This window comes from Falco biarmicus, chromosome 6 (genome assembly GCF_023638135.1).
Source record: "Falco biarmicus isolate bFalBia1 chromosome 6, bFalBia1.pri, whole genome shotgun sequence".
Lineage (NCBI taxonomy): Eukaryota > Metazoa > Chordata > Aves > Falconiformes > Falconidae > Falco > Falco biarmicus.
Window position 1 is genome coordinate 54,020,418 of NC_079293.1, and position 16,355 is coordinate 54,036,772.

At 43.2% G+C, this 16,355-nt stretch overlaps 1 protein-coding gene across 2 annotated transcripts in view; it reads left to right on the forward strand.

Moving 5' to 3' along the window:
- SLC2A12 (solute carrier family 2 member 12) overlaps window positions 1-12,089 on the forward strand; it is a 33,513-nt gene extending 21,424 nt beyond the window's left edge. The window contains exons 3-5 of one of the 2 annotated variants that reach the window (XM_056342413.1): window positions 6,016-6,138; window positions 8,359-8,491; window positions 10,449-12,089. In XM_056342413.1, the coding sequence (XP_056198388.1) occupies window positions 6,016-6,138; window positions 8,359-8,491; window positions 10,449-10,545 (353 nt within the window). In that variant the 3' untranslated portion in view covers window positions 10,546-12,089. The remainder of the gene's footprint in view (window positions 1-6,015; window positions 6,139-8,358; window positions 8,492-10,448) is intronic. The other variant, XM_056342414.1, reaches the window with a different exon arrangement.
- The last annotated feature ends 4,266 nt before the right edge of the window (window positions 12,090-16,355 follow it).

Here is a 16,355-nt window from a genome sequence, read left to right on the forward strand (position 1 = left end):
GGCTTACTTGAATCCGTCCCCAGTGTTGATCATTTTTTACATGTTCTTAGATGGTCTGCCTGCATTACTGGTGGGATAATCCCTTCCTTATCTTCCCTTGGACCTTGTGTTGCTAATAACCCAGTCCTTCCTTTCAAAGTCTTACATACTTCTGCCTACTTCCCTACTAAGCTGTAAGTCCACTTAATCTCTTTCCAGAGTTCATACCTCAGAAACTTGAATTCTTTCAAGTATTGTAACAGCTGCTTTCTAAATCTCACCATAAAGAACTTGATCTCACACAATACAGGTACAGGAAAGAAAAAAATGCTAAGCAGCAAATGAATACCAAGGGAATCTAATATTTCATTAATAAGAGCTGCTGAGCAGCTTCCAATTTGCTTCTGCTGCCTGGCAGGAATAAGGTCAAAACAAGGACAATTGTCATTCATGTACCTCACTTGAATGTTGAGTACCCTCAGGCTCCCAGTATTTCTCAGATATTGTCAGATTTTTCTGCTTCTCTGATGTAAATCTGTTTGTTTGGGTTTTTTTTAAATTATTTTTTATTTACTGCATAGCTGTAAAGTAAGGAAGTAAGGAAGAAATCACAGGAGGGTCTGAGACATTTCTTTGCATATGGCCCAAATATCAAGCTCATTAAGTTGGCCATGTTGGCTCAAACAAAAGGATCACTCAATCAATCTGTTACCCTGCCTCCAACAACAGCCAGGAGCAGATGCTGGGGGGAAATACATAAGAAAAGGCCCATGCAGCAGGCACAGTGTGTTCTTCTGCCTATCTGTAGTTTAGAAAACTTCACGAAAAATGTCAGGGATTTATTTTTACTATTGTGAACAATAGTTCTTGATGGATCTTTTTCCACACATACAGAGAAATAATGTTTTAACATCCAACCTTTAATCATTTTAACCCACTAATGTTTTTCACATTTGAAGTATCTTGTGAAAGTGAGTTCCATAGTTGAAATGCATTGTCTGAAAAAGCACATCTTCCCACTTTGCCTAACTGTTGTTGCTAATAACTTCACTTGGATTCTCTTAGTTTGTGTCTAAAAATGTACTGAAAACCTCTCCTCTGTTTGTCTCCACTTCAACTGTTTCCCTCTGCTCTATGTTGTCTAAGCTGAAGAATCCCTGTTTGTTTAATTGCTCTTTGCAGCGCCCATTGCACACCTTTCTCCATGACTCATGTAGTTCTGAGTTGACCAAATTTGCATGCAAGTTGGCAAATACAGAGGCACAGCATTCTCACTGGCACATTACAGTGTTCCCTTCCTAATAATTGCCAAGCCTGTTTGCACCCATGACCTCTGCCTCGCAGGAGCTGATGCTGTCCCCAAACTGCCCACGGAGGCTCTAGCACTCCTGCCCTGAGCAGTGCTGGCATGCTGAGGTGGGTACTGGTGGCTTGTTTTCTCCCTACATGTTGCTTTGCATGTGTGGTAAGAAATTTTATGGTTCATTTTTTTCAAAGTACTCAATATTTTGAGATCCTGTTGTGTTTATGATCCTTCTTCATTCTTATTACTCTGAATAATTTGTACCATCAATTAGTTTTGCTCGTGCATTCACCTCCCTTTCCTGAGAGATATGGAAATATATTGAGCAGATCTAGTAATCTCCTTCCACTGTTAAAACTGGCCTTGTCCTTTGTTTCTTTTTATAAACAGTTACTGATCTACATGGATATCTTCTCTTGTATCCCATGACATTTCACCAGAGCTCTTGGAAACTGAAAAGCACAGTGGCTCATTCATTTTGATCCCCATGTTCCTTAACTCTTTCAAATAGACATGGCTTTCCTCAGCAAAAACTTGACAGCTCTTCCTCAAGACACTATAAATACCTTCCTTTCCTTATTCCAACTGAGATTATCCTAGCTCCAGCCAGCAGCGTAGTACAGAAGCCTGCCAAGGTGTCCCCTTCCTGCACCCCCATGGAACGTTTTCTTCAGTGCTGGCATGTGTCACCTCTTCCGTCTCTGGTCTCTCACCCTCTCAGCTAGCAGACTCGCAAAATACTTGGCTGCCTGATGATGGGACTGCAAGTAACTTTTCAGCAATTATATTGTATTTTCTTTGTTTGGACACAGTGTACACCTTTATGGAAGGTACATTTCTCTTTCTAACAGCTTTCTTCATTCAGTTGTTTATCTGTGCTGAGCTATTCATTTTTTATTTTATCCGGTTGTATGTGTATTTTAAGCCTCTAATCAGGTAATGTAAGCATTCTCCATAACACTGCTGAAGCATTTGTTCTAATTTTCCTTTTAATTACTTTATAGAAAGCAGGTTTATTCTAGTATTGTTCTCCTTTTGAAGCAAAATGTGATAGGCTCTCGGCTCTTTCATTTCTACAAGAATACTGAATTTGAAATAACAAATAGAAGTATCTTTGTGACAGTTGTATCTTGAACTACTCATGCTAGCACTGAAGCAAGATTTTCTTTTTTTCCCTCTCATTAAATATCAGGCAAAGTGCTAAAAGAAGCCATCATCTATGGTATCTAAAATTTAGCCCCAGCACTGTACTCCATTATGCAATTTATTCAGCTTTAATGGCAGCAGCTGAACTCTTCCATTATTATTCTGTTTTCTGCCTTTACAGCCTGTGACTTTGTTTAGAGATGAATGTCACCATCCTGGTCAAGGGATTGTTTGTACACCTGAATCCTCCACTCTTCCTACTTGGGCAAGGAATCAAGTTTCTGTGATATTTAATGAAACATTTAAGTTTTTGAACCAATGCAATATTTTCTTCTGCATTTGCAGTGGGTGTTCTTTTCTCTAGATTGAACCGTAACAAAAGACCATTCAACTGTAAAATTTTTCTTAACTGCTGTCAACATACAACACACTGCAGGTCAGCAAAGGTGAGTCATTACCTGCAGCCACTGCATGAACAAATCCTGCAGTTGTTGAATCTAACAGAGAGATTCAGGCTGAGCCCTTAGCCCCATCTCTGACCCACACTTGACATGGAGAGCCCCAGCTCTTTACCCATCTGTTCCACAAACAGCAGCCAAGGGTAGCCAAAGCAGACAGTGAAAGCTATTGAGTGTGTGCAACGTGGTTACTATCACAGCATCCTTTTGAAATAATGCTAAGATTGCACAGCAGATGGAGCTGGGGGGGGTGGGGGGGGGTGGGGGGGGCAGGCAGTGGGGGCCGGTATTTGGTCTCTCTTTTCATGGATAAGCTGATTTGCCCTGTAAAGTGCTACTGCTTAGGCTGGTGAAGGCAGAACACATAGACGTGTGGATGACTTTGCAGTGACTTTGAGGACAGGCGGGTTAAATTTCTGCAGCACTGCATGCACACGACGCACAAGGTAGCAGCAGTCATTATGAGTGGGAGCCCAAACCTACTTCCAGGCTCCCCAAGAGAAAGCCACATCCATGCTGTACCTACAACAGCTGCTGCTTTTTGGCCAAGGTACAAATAGTAAAACCAATCCCAGAGAGGTGCTAAAAGCAAAGAATTGATCGTTATCACTGCCTCAGCTTGGGGTGAGGGATAAACAGATTGTAATAAGTGTCAGATTTCTACAACTGCACTTTCTTCTTGGGGAATAAGCCTATCCACTCCTCTCCAGCTAAGCAGAGGTCAGGGCCATGCCAGAGGAAGCAGCTACCATTAGCAGATATGAAGAGCAGATCTGCTGCATTGGTGGGATCTGTCTGAACTAAATAACTGGTTGAAATAAGAGCAGCTAAACAGTATTGCAGCTGATGCAGATCCTCAAGTATTTTGGTTTCTCAACAGGAAAACAGTATGCTTCAAACCTCCAGACAAATTGTAGCCTGAAAGGGCCAGTCTGTCTTTGGCAGAATGCCCTGTATGGGCATTTCAGCCCAGTGCCTGTAACGCTGCCAAAGCTTATCTAGCTCAGGGCTCCTCCAGCTTGGTAAGGCTTGATGCTCGTTGCTCAGTGCCTCTCTGAGTAGCCACTACAAGTTGCTTGACTACAAGAAGATTCTAGAAGAAGCAAATACAGCTCAAAGTACCCAAAGAAAAAGTTTATTCCTGGAGGTTGGTTTATGCCCGGCTGAAAGCATATTTGAATTCTTTCAAACTTTATTTAAATCCTGCCTAATGTGACTATGAATATCCCCTTTGCCGGTCACAGTGTACAATCATTTTTCCAGCCAAGCTGGGCTGCCGGCACCAGGCCATCCTATGGAGATGAACTCCAAGGGCTGTGCACACATTGATCCAAAGGGCTCCTTGGCCTCTTGCTGCTTTGCATTTCAGCTAGCGCTCCCTGTTGTGACATGTTGTATCAGCTGTGACTAGTGATACTGGTTTCAACAGCCTTGATGCTGAGGAGGAGCAAAATACAATCATAAGATGCCCATGCATTGCCAGGGCCTGGTTTTGCTCAGGCACAGGGCTAGCTGGCCCAGCAGGGAAAAACATCTGCTTGAGAAGCCAGTTTTCTTTGTTCCCCCCTCAAGTGGAGACACCCCACATGACATGCCATTTCTTTAGAGCAACATTTGTCTTGTCAGTGGTGAGTACATTAAACTTTGCTGTGATCCAAGTCAGAAAAAAAAGACAAAAAGCCTCTCTACGGCTGCTGTTAGACGCGGCAGCTGTGTTATGACTGTGTGCCACTTGAGTATGTGTAACAGTGTTAGGCCATTATGCAGTATGGTCTTGATTCTCCAGAATAAAATCACCACTCTGTCAGGTCACTCCCACTGTGGGAGTGAAGCTCTTTATATTATTCCTTAAAAAAAGAAAGAAAAAAAAAAAGAAAAAAGAAAAAAGAAAAAAAGCTGAGCCAGCTCCAGAAAATATGGAATTCAAATCTGTGTTACAAATAAATCTAGAAGTTGGTCAAATATGCTCTGTCGACTCAAGGCTCAGGGATTCTTTTTTCCCTTTCTGTTGGTCCTTTCTAGTCTCCTTCCACAGAACTTTTTTATTTTATTTTATTTTTCTGCTTTACCAATACTGTCACACACGAATCCTACAAGCATCCAAAGCAATAGTGCAGCATGACACACACTCACATGTACAGGAGACCATTTTTAAAATGTAACTTTCAGACTGCCCAGTGCAAGTGTCCTGAGGAAACGCTCATCTATCATTTTGAAGAAACACCATCACAGAGAACCAATTTATAATGGCAGTCTCCGAGGATCTGAAGACACAGTTGATCCGTGTGTACCTCTTTGCTCTTGTGCTGGTTGAATGCCAAACCATAACCTCTCCACACAGCAGCCTCTTGCTAATGCATCTTGCTTATGAACAAAAGGAGGGTGGAGGTTTTCTTTTTTTCTTTTTTTTTTTTTTCTTTTTGGTTTTCTAATAACCAGGAATGGTACAGAAATGTGGTGCCCTTTTTTTTTTTTTCCCCTTTCTTTTTTTTTTTCTCTTGCTATCAAGGCGGTTACACAGCCAGCTCTTCACATCTGAATTGGGTTTTGTGGGCTAGCAGACTAGCATTTAGATCACTGTAGTGCGGTGTGGTATGAAGGAGTCAAAAATCAGGCCCTTTCTCTTCATTTATACCTCAGCAATCTCATTTATAAGGAGTGGAGAGCTGGAATAGCAAACCTGCTTCAGTGCGGCAAGTTGATTTATAAGGTGGCATAAACACACAGTGCCGCTTTGAGGCTGAAGATTGCTTTGGTTTGTTGCTCCACTTCCATTAGCATTATGTCACTTGAGAGCTCTTTAGTCAGAGGTCCCTCTCACACACAGATGCGCAGCCAGAGCTCACTTCCCCAGCTCCATGAGCACTGGTGCTGCCCTGGTGCCCCCCGCCACTCGCTCTGGCACTGAGCAGGGATGATGCCCCAGGGTGATTCTGACTGCTTGCACGCTGCTTGCAGAGCATGGATGGTCCTCTGGGGCTTGGGCCCACACAAAGCTGAAATCCCTGAAAATCACCTTATTCTTCCTGGTGGCCTCACTTGAATTCATGGTTGACCTAAATTTACAGGAAGGAAAGCCACTCTTTCAAAGACATAATCTTTTTCTTTTTTTTTTCTCTTCTATTTCAGTGTCCTGGCTGGTCCTGAGTGAAATTTTCCCTGGTGGGATCAGAGGACGAGCCATGGCTTTGACTTCTAGCATGAACTGGGGTATAAATCTCCTCATCTCCTTGACATTTTTGACTGTAACTGGTAAGATTTCTGTGTCCTTCCAAGTTGATATTGTCATAGTGGGCAAAATGAATCTTTCCTATACAAGCAACATCACCAAAATTACAGCTGCGATGGCCCAGGTGCCAAGTTCTGATCTCCATTTAGGTGCTGTTTGTTAGCGTAACCCCATTGTTCCCACCACATCTTTCTAAATTTCTGCTAGTAATTACAGCCTCACGGTGCTGGCTATCAAAGCACCTTGCACATCAACTCCATAGGCTGGGAACCCCAGCTCTTACAAACACCATTGCCTTAGTAAGTTGAAAATTCATAGTATTTAGGATTTAGTACTGCATCTTCTAAGGTCAGTGGAAGTTCTGCTCTATATCAGACCACAGCTTTTCTGACCAAACATTTTTAAAAACAATACCATTGAAATCATTCCTTTTCACAGGAATGTCTGGCTTTGAAAAATTTCCTTTAGAAAAAGGTGTCTTTGTAGGATGAAAATTTTTCATGTTTTAATGCGAGAAAGCAGACTACCATATAGTAACTTGTAATGTGATGATAAATAAGGGAAAAGGTTAAATGCTGATGTCAAAATTCATTGATTGGCAAATTGATTTTTTTCTAATTTTATTTCATATGAAGTTTTTAAAATTTTAGTTTGCAGTCTTACTCTGGGGAAAACGTGCTGAAAATCAAAATATGTAAGGGAACAGAAATTCCAGGTCTCTTTTTATATTACTCTCCACTGGAGGCAGGCAACCAGTCCACAAAAAGCTGAGGTGGTTTTCATCCTGTTAGATGCATGATGCATTTTGAGACGGATTTGAAAATGAGTGTGATCTGTGACTAAAATGGGTTTCACATGGCGTTTTCTTTTCTTAAAAAAAAAAAAAAAGAAGAAGAAGAAAAAGAGAAAGAGAGAAAAAAACCACCCAAGTACTATTTGATTAAAACTAGGAAAACATATGCCAGGTCAAACTCATTGTGTCCACACTAGCAGTTCAAGTAGATGAAGAAGCCTCTTCAGAAGCAAATCACCCAGTTTCCCCCGTACACCACACTTAGGTTTGCATTACAGAACTGCACTTCTGAACTACGTAAGCTTTTGGACAAAACCAACCCAGAAAACGTACAGTGAATGCACTCCAGCTGCCAACACTTGCTCAGTCCTTGGATCAGATCAGAGCTATTCCTAAGGATATGTCCCCAAAACCAGATAGTGCAGACCTCAGGTCCTCAGCATCAACTGTTCCACCTGAAGGTCCCCTCCTATCATGCAGCATTACTTGTTGGCCATAATGCTTGTCTCAGTTTCAATGAATGTAAAGCTGCAGTAACTCCATTGGTTTAGCTGGATCTGATCTGGATTTATGGAACTGTAACTACAAGCAAATAGGCATTCCTAGCCTGCAGCAGAAGGGTGGGATTGGAAATTCTGTCTTCAGATGAATACATGTGGAGGTCACGGTGGCCAGCAGTACCTGCACGTAGGTATCTGATGCAGAAGATAATGTCTGGATTAGCAGCTTCAGCTGCAATTTTTAGCTTACAACACAACAAACAGATGTCTCAACTGTCGGGTTTTGTTTTAGCAGTGAAAGGGGCTAAGGGGGCTGCAGCAGCCTGTTGGGTTTGTATGTGGTCTGCTTCCCAGGGATCGCAGAGTGCATCCCTCAGGCTGAGGACCTGCTGGCCCCTGGACTGTAAGCTCAGCAAACCACCAGTTATTGACTGGCCCCATTAGGAGTTCAAACTTAGATCCCTTTCTGGTGCAGGACCCATGACTTGCAGTGGAAATGCTAGGAGATAACAGGTGGGGAGGATTAGCTGGAGACAACTGCAACAGTGTGAAAAATGCTTGGGTTTGCTCCATGAAAGAATGTGCAACAAAACCAGACAGGGGCAGAGATTTGAGGTACTCATGACCCCCAGTGCCTTTGCACAAACCAGTAACAATGGCTACTCATGATTTTCATCCAGAGTGACCCAAGCAAAATAAATCAACAGGCTCATGCTAAATGGGTCAATATGGGGTCATCAATTTTCTTTCATAAGTAGTATGAGAAAAAGCTAAACTACTCTTATTTTTCAAATTATGGACAGGCACAAATAAGTGAGCTAAGAATAACAGCCTAGCTTCTTTCTAACTTCTCCTGTGCATTAGAAGCTGTATCCTATTAAAAAAACAGCATCAGAAAAAAAAATTGTAATATTTTAAAATTAAAAAAGACATGTTTTCTTCCTTTGTAGAGCTCATTGGCTTGTCCTGGGTGTGCTTCATTTACACAATAATGAGCCTAGCATCCCTGGCTTTTGTTATTGTATTTATACCAGAGACAAAAGGATGCTCTTTGGAACAGATATCTATGGAACTAGCTAAACAGTAAGTACTGAGTGTGTGCTTGCATCCCCTAGGTACCAGCAGGACAAAGCCTTTCAATGCCACATGCTAAAAAACAGGAAACTTTGTGGGTTTTTTTCTGGAAAAACAGATGCAAGTTTAGAGCTCACACATGTTGATCTCAGTGGCCAAGGAAACATTTTAGTGGTGCTGAAGGACTGGCCCTAAAGGGATGTTGGTTTCTAGCACCTGTGAGGTGCACCTGTGAGGAACACCTGCAGCTGGGCCTGGCTCCCCAGCACTTTTGCTGACTGGTGTTCCCAGAGAGGAGGGCAACTGTGTTCTTAAATTTAGGGCTGCGCGTCTTGGCTTGCATGCAGAAAAAGGGAAGGAGCAAGGCCCTATCTCAGATACTTCAAGGCTCCATGTGGGTTTTGATACCTCTTCTAGATGAGCATTTTTTTGTGCATTTACTGAGTCCTGTAGCTCTGTAAACTCTATGAGCTAATACCCAAAAAAGGTTCTTCCAGCATGAGTTTTGTGACCCCAGCTCACCACATAGAAAGGGTAGAAGAGCAACAACAGGGAGAATGTTGGTGATGTGAATGCTATGTGCCTCCTCAGTATGACTCATACTGATATTTTTTGTGTCTTTTGATTCTGTTTTTTCTTATCCCTCAGAAGTAGAGTGGCCCTTGGAATTACATACATTCAAATGAAAGCAGCTCATCAATTCAGAGAACAGAATTAAAGGGCCTGCTGGTACACATGCTGTTTATTTACAATCTCCAAATGCAGGTGTTGTTGACCATAAATCAACTTGCAATTTTTATTATCAATTTGCCGCTGCTCCCATTCTTTTCAGTTGTTTTTAGCTATAAAAAAAATACAGAAAAAGCTAAGCAGCCCTGGTTTTTAAAATGCAGCACCCTCCTGATCTGTTCAAAGAGCTGCTCTACAGCAGCTACTTGCTCTTTTGGATTAACCTCAGAAGTTACCAGCATAATGATTAAAAGGATAAAGAAATGTCAGAGGAAACAATTTAGCGGACATTTTTGTGAGGCTGAGGGCCTGGGGTGAGAGGCAGGCCTTGTCACAGCTGGTAGCAGGCTGGTACAGGCCAGCGTCCCCACGGCCAGGTGTGACAGGGCTGCTGGCAGCCCGCTGCCCCTCGGCAAGGCCGGTGACACCCAGAGAGGGAGGCTTGAAGGTACAGGTAGAAATATTCAAGCTGAAAATGAGACACGTAACTTTTTGACAGTGGAAGTTATTAACGTGTGAACAGCCCTGTGAAGTGGGTCATGCTGTATTTGGGCTTTTTAGTGTGAACAGCCCTGTGAAGTGGGTCATGCTGTATTTGGGCTTTTTAGATTACCAGGGAGTTGTTTTTTTTTCTAAAGGATATGCTGCAACTCGGCCAGGCTCGGAAGAGGTTGTTTAGGGGCTAATGATGAGCGATTACCCCAGTGCAGAAAGCCCGGAGCTAACTGAGCTGCCGGAGCCCCGGCCTGTCCCTGCTTCACTGGCCGAGAAACGCGCCTCTGGCCCGGCCCGCACTGCCCCCCGCGCCCTCTGCTCCCGCCTCTCCACAGACCGGCACCAGGCCGGGCCGGAGCGGGGGGGCCGGCCCGGGGCTGCCGGAGGTGGCGGCGGGGAGCCAAGCCGAGGCGGAGCGGGGGAGCCGGCCCGGAGCAGCCGGAGGAGCAGGGCGGGCAGCCACAGCCGAGGCGGAGCGGGGGAGCCGGCCCGGAGCAGCCGGAGGAGCAGGGCGGGCAGCCACAGCCGAGGCGGAGCGGGGGAGCCGGCCCGGAGCAGCCGGAGGAGCGGGGCGGGCAGCCCGGGGAGGAGCGGGCGGCGGGCGCGGCTGGAGGAGGGCGCGGCGGGGCCGCCCCCGCCCTCAGGCCGGGCACAGTTGTCCCGCCGGGGCCCCGGGCCCGTAGCGGCAGGCGCACGCACTGTCTGCCATGGCAAACCGCTGCGGGGCTTTTTGCTTCTCCAGGAAATACGCGAAGACCCCCTTGTGCTGGATGAGCCAGCGCAGAGAGAAGCTGGTGCCGGTGGAACTTGCCAAGAGAGAGAAAGAGCAGCTCTACTAGGCCCGGGGCAATCAGAGCAGCCTTCACCAAAAGACTGATAAAAAGGAAAAAAAGTTCAGTGATGCTCACACTCTGATGGGACACATGGTATCTTTATTATACACGAGATATTCTCTTTTTCATTTCTTAGTAGAATGTCTTTCAGTGGCAGTTTACAGCCAACATTAAAGATTGTTGTAGTTTATAACTGACTGGAAGGCTAGGCTCTCTCTGTTTCAAACCACCATCCCTCATCGCCCCAGAGGTTACCCACCTCTTACAGACAGGAGGTGAATGGAAATTGGAATATTGTGCACAATTCTAGTTATCCATATTCCACAAGAGTTCAGTCTGGCAGAGGTCCAAGGAACAACTGAGATGCCAAGGAGAAAGAAGGGTCTCACAGGAGGAGCCCACCAAAGACAGGTCGGTTTAGTCTAGCAAAGAAGGGACTGAAAAGGGTTAACAACTAGGGCAGTACCTTAGGGAAGACAACACTATGGAGAGAAAAAATGGACAACTCTAGAGTGTAAAGGATAATGGTAGTGCAGAACAGCTGGGTATGAACTGTTTACTAATTAATTTAGGTTTCAGCTTAATAATACTTGGAAAAGGATCTTGTTTATCAAAACTTAATTATTTAGAACACAGAGCATGTTCAGCTTGTAAGAGGAGCTTTACACACAGTTTCCCAGGAGGGCCAGGATTCAGTGACATAGGAAAAGGCACTACGCCCCAGAAAACCTAGTCAAATTGTTTGGGGGTAGGGGTGGAATTTCCATAATCAATTATGCTTGATTTAATGTGACCTAACAGAAGAGGAGATAGGATTTCTTTGTCCCAGAAAAGTTGGAAGCTGCAAGTACTAGAGTTGATGCCAAAATAATTTTATTTCTCAACATGGGGCACACTAGACTTTGACTTTTGGATTCAGAAAGCAAAAATTGTGTGGTACAGGGCAGCACAAAGGGAGTTAGGAAACCATAATCACTGCAAATAATAAACTACGTCAAATTCTTGTTTATTGCTTAGCAAGTGTATCCTGATACTCAACAAGCCTCTACAACGAGTTATTTATATGGCTCCCATAAGAGAACACAAGTAATTTTTTCTTAGAAGGTTAATAGATTTTGTTAGAATGATCAGTAGATAAATATTTATTAGCAGACAAATAAATGGCTCTTTGTTTAAAGAAAAAAAAACATGCTTTAAAAACATGCTGGCTGTCTCAGCAGCCACACAACAGCAGCTCTTCCAGCATTTAATTGAGGAAGCAAGACTGACACTGTCAGCTGGACTGCAGATAACTGCTTCGAACTAAGCACATGATCCCACTTTATTTGCTGCCTCATATCACTAAAACCACCTGACAGTGTCCTGCACTGAAGGAACAGTGACTCACCGATCTAGCTAAAGTTTTACTTCTGAGAAGAGCGGACCAGTTCTGATCAGATTCTCACATGGTCACACTTCTAAATAGATACTGACATCGTAAATTTGTAGGAGCACATCTATTCAGACAGTGAGCACGTGTTCAAAACCTGAAAATAAACTATTGAAGCCAAGGGCATGATTTGCCAGAAGTTACTGGAAATTCAGCTACCTCAGGGTGGGAACCTACTGGCCAAATCCACACCACAGCTTTCCTGCATTGTGAGACTTAAGGGAATCAATACCAAAACCCTGATGGACTTTTGTTATAAAGGTCAGGTTAAATAGTTATCATAATGCAGGATTTTTAACCATGACCGTGCAGATCCCATGTCATCTAAACCAAGCGGAACTCAGAATCGCTAGGCCACTGGCTAGCTGCTCAGCTTACGGCTGCCTTATTTGTTCTGTCCTGATCCTAGAGCCAGCAGTCCTCAAAATAACCTCATGGGTGCCAGTGAGACTGGGCTGCTTTCAGGGATGCATAAGATGGTATGCATAAGGCTCAGCAAGATGTGGGTTTTGGTGTACACAATGTACCAAAGATTAAGTAAAATCTTCTCATAAGGGTCCATGCGAGCCCTTTTGACATAATAAGCAACCAAGCACACCCAGGACACACGGACAGTGGGGCTGTGCACCTGAGATGTGGGTGACTCAGACTGAAGGCCCCATCAGAAGCAGTAACCTTGACAGCCTTTTGCTCTTATTCCCTATGGGGAATTGGCAGGTTCCCATCCCAAGCTAAAATTCCACCCTGGATCTCGGGTGCTTCCACAGACATGGAAAACTTTGGGATATCTGCTTAGATTTTGTTTGAGGTCTACAGTTCCAGTATCGACCACAGGAGGCTAGAAGAGGATCCTTTGCCCCTGCATGGGAGACAGCCCATAGCAAAGCCTCCTTGTTTCCCTGACCTGAGCAGTGAGTTTACTCTGCACTGCAGCAGCAAGAACTGGCAAAGGTAAGAGTATTCCTGTAACTTTTGCAAAGTCAGAAAGAAGATGCAAACTGCATTAGAGCTCAGCCATGTAAAAGCTAACATAGCAGTGTGAAATGGGGAGAGCTGGAGCGGGATTTGGAACAGTGGGAGAGAAGCCATGGATGAGGTGGGCACACAAAATGCAAGGAGAGGTGAAGTCAGAGATTGACCCCAGCAGCTGGGGGAAAAGGGGCACATGAAATTTTTCAGCATAGATATTTCATGCATAGAAGGCTGAATTACCTTACATTTTCATGCTTGTGTGAGGAATACAGGATTTTTTTTTTTATATATACTGGGTTTTATTTTTTTTTTATTTGGAATGCTCTGTTCAGCATCCTGATATTTGCACTTTTGGGATTGCCTCATGTAGTGATACACAGCCTGAATTTCTTTTTCTTTTTCTTTTTTTTTTTTTTTTTGCAAAGAATGGTTTTGAAAAATATCAGTGCCTTCTTGTTAGAGAAAACAACACATTCTATTACTCAAATGGCAAGAATAATAAAATATGGGACACATGGTCAGTGCCATGTGTTGCCTAATGGGTATGTGTCAAGCCTGGCAAGCATTTGCTGAAGGAAAGCAAAGGATCCAGAAGAACTTCTCAAGTGCCACCAATGGGCTGCAGGCTGGACCTGCTAGTACTATAAAGCTTTTTTCTTAGTTCACCAGTGATATTTTCTTTTTATAAAACCTACAAATTACACTATCAGTTCTGAATACTTGTAAAATTATCTTGTCAAAAAAACAGAGTCTGAACCCACCATTTTCTGGGTTTCTGCATGTTAGTACCTTCCTCATTGTTTTAGCATTCATGTCTACTGAAATCTCTCCATCTGCATCATGTTTATGCTGGAGGATGGTTATCAGTATCATGTTTTCTAGTAAATCAGCTTCATAACAAGAAATACGAACGTGACTCTGGGCAGCCTTCCAAATATGCTGTTAGTTTATCAACATCATTCTTATACTAAGGAGTGCCTGAGACTAAGTCAAATGTATTTTTAGTAAGACTGTTGCAGGAAATTCATCCATTTCCTGATCTGTGACTTTACCAGGTAGTGGGTTACCCGCATTTCCAATAGCATCCCCATTTGCTCTGGTTGGTACTGTTTCTGATAAGTTGCCTCTGGATAGCAGACCTTTGCACATGCAATCCAAGCCCATACCAGTTTACAATTTCTATTACATCACATTTAGTGAAAGGAGCTTCTGCGAAATTTTTCTCAGCATTGCAGCTTCCCAAACAAACCTCTGCTGTAATAAATTTTATGACTGTTCTTACAAAAATAAATTTAACTCAGAAAATACCATGGAAATTGTCTCCCCGCCTTACAGGTTTTTGGTTCACAGCAAGCTCTTCTAAACTTTCCCATGCAACCTACTTAGTGCAGGAACAAGTAAGTAAAAATACCATCTTTCTGAAGAAGGCATAGTCCCACCTCTGGTGTAACTGCTGAGACCCTAATAGCTTCAGATACCTCCAAAAGGTTGCTGTAGACAAGGGCTTTTTAAATCATTATAGCTATAGTCCTAATTGTAGCCCTACAGACTTAGCCCTACATAGCCCTATATATGTGGCCCAAATTGCACTGGTCTTTTATAACAAAGCCTGCACATCTGATGACACAGAACTGGCAGTCACAACGTCATCCAACTATGAAAATACAAGATATAAAAGTGACATATCCTACAAATCACATCCTTGACTCTCTGAAGCATTCTACCAAAAAAAAAAAAAAGTGTCCCAGATCTGAAATTTTTCAGTATCTTCATTAATGGACTGGATTACAGAACCGAATATGTTGACTAAATGTGCAGGCAATACTAAACTGGGAGGGACTGGGCTGGAATTCAGAGCTTTGCAAATTTGGGGGAAGGGTCTGAAAAAAGCAGGATACGATTCTGAAAGCCCAAGTGCAAATTTCTCTGGTAACGCTAACTGCAAGTGAAAGAATGATAAAATGAAGCTAGAAACTGCAGAAAAAGATGTAGTGGCTATGACAACTCACAAGCTAGCATGAGTCAGAGTTATCATTCTGCTGCAAAAAGGAGCCCTTAGCAGGTTGTATAAATAGAACCAACCCTTCTAAGGAATGTGAAATAAACTTTTTATGGTGCTGCTAGTGCCACAGCTGAGCACCATGTGGAGTTTTGAATGGGATCCACCTGGAGAATCCAGGGACAGATGAACAGTGCTCTATAAAACATGGCCATTAAGGAAGAGCTGATTGACTGACAGGTAAGTTTAATCCAAAGCACCACTGCTTACACTGGAGGCCAGAGCTAGCATGCTGGGCCATGCTGTCTGCCCTAGGGCCCACAGTACGACTGCAGGAGTCAATAGCGAGAGCCTAGGGGGAGGCAGCACGATATGGCAAAGGAAATAAAGACCAACTTGTGAAGAAGGGGAAGGGGTGTGTGTATGTACACATGGAGAAATAAGCAGCAGCAAGACTTACTGCAGACTGAGGTGAGGACCTGCTGATTTAAAGCAGCGATTGGAAATAGCAAGATATCCCCGAGTGTAAGCGCACTGCCCAGTGCCCTTCATCATCACAGGTTTTAAAGCATATTTGTCATAAACAGTTTGAGGCTCCGTTGGAGCTAGAAGCATAGGTAAGCACACATTTCAAGGGATCTTTTACTTGCTATTATTCTCAGTACTACCCCACAAGTTTAGTAGCGTGCTTTTTGGCTCCCTTATGGATTGTTACAAAGGCCTCAAACCACTAGCATGGGTCTAAGCCGCACTTCAAAAGGAACAGTTCCCATTTTAGCACATTGCAGCCTATTATTACCTTCCATTTTTGTTCTAACAGGCAGATTTCATACTGCATGACAGTGTTAACAAAAAAGCAAAACTTTCCTCTTTCTCCATAGATAAATTTAGGAGACACATATGCTTCATAAAAGTACCAGAATTTCACTGGTAGCAGTCAAGTGCTTTGCAATTTGATCAAAAGAAAAAGAGGCAAGCCTAATTTAAGACAGCTACTATAGTTATAATGGCCAAATCCTCATCTGTCAGCTAAGGACTACACTTCGGTCCTGGAAAACCCATTATAATGTTGTTCATTGTTACAATACCTTCTGCTTTTTCTTTTTTAAATTGTAGTAATACACTAGTGTTCCCTAATGGTGGTTTGGTCATTGTTCCCTATAAGTTTTCACAAAATCCTCATTAGTGTCAGGAGTGCTGGAGTCCATATTATCTTCTATGCAAACTGGAAAGCTTGCATATAGCAAGCATCTCCTTCCCTGCTCTTTATCACGAACTCCATGACTGCTGGACTCAGCTTAGTAATTTCACAGTTACAAGTCCTCTCTTTCCTGCCTACACTGAGCTTAAAAGGGCTTTTACAAATATATCACTTAAAGCAAATTATTGCTTCTTTCTTTTTGTTCTGAGGGGTTT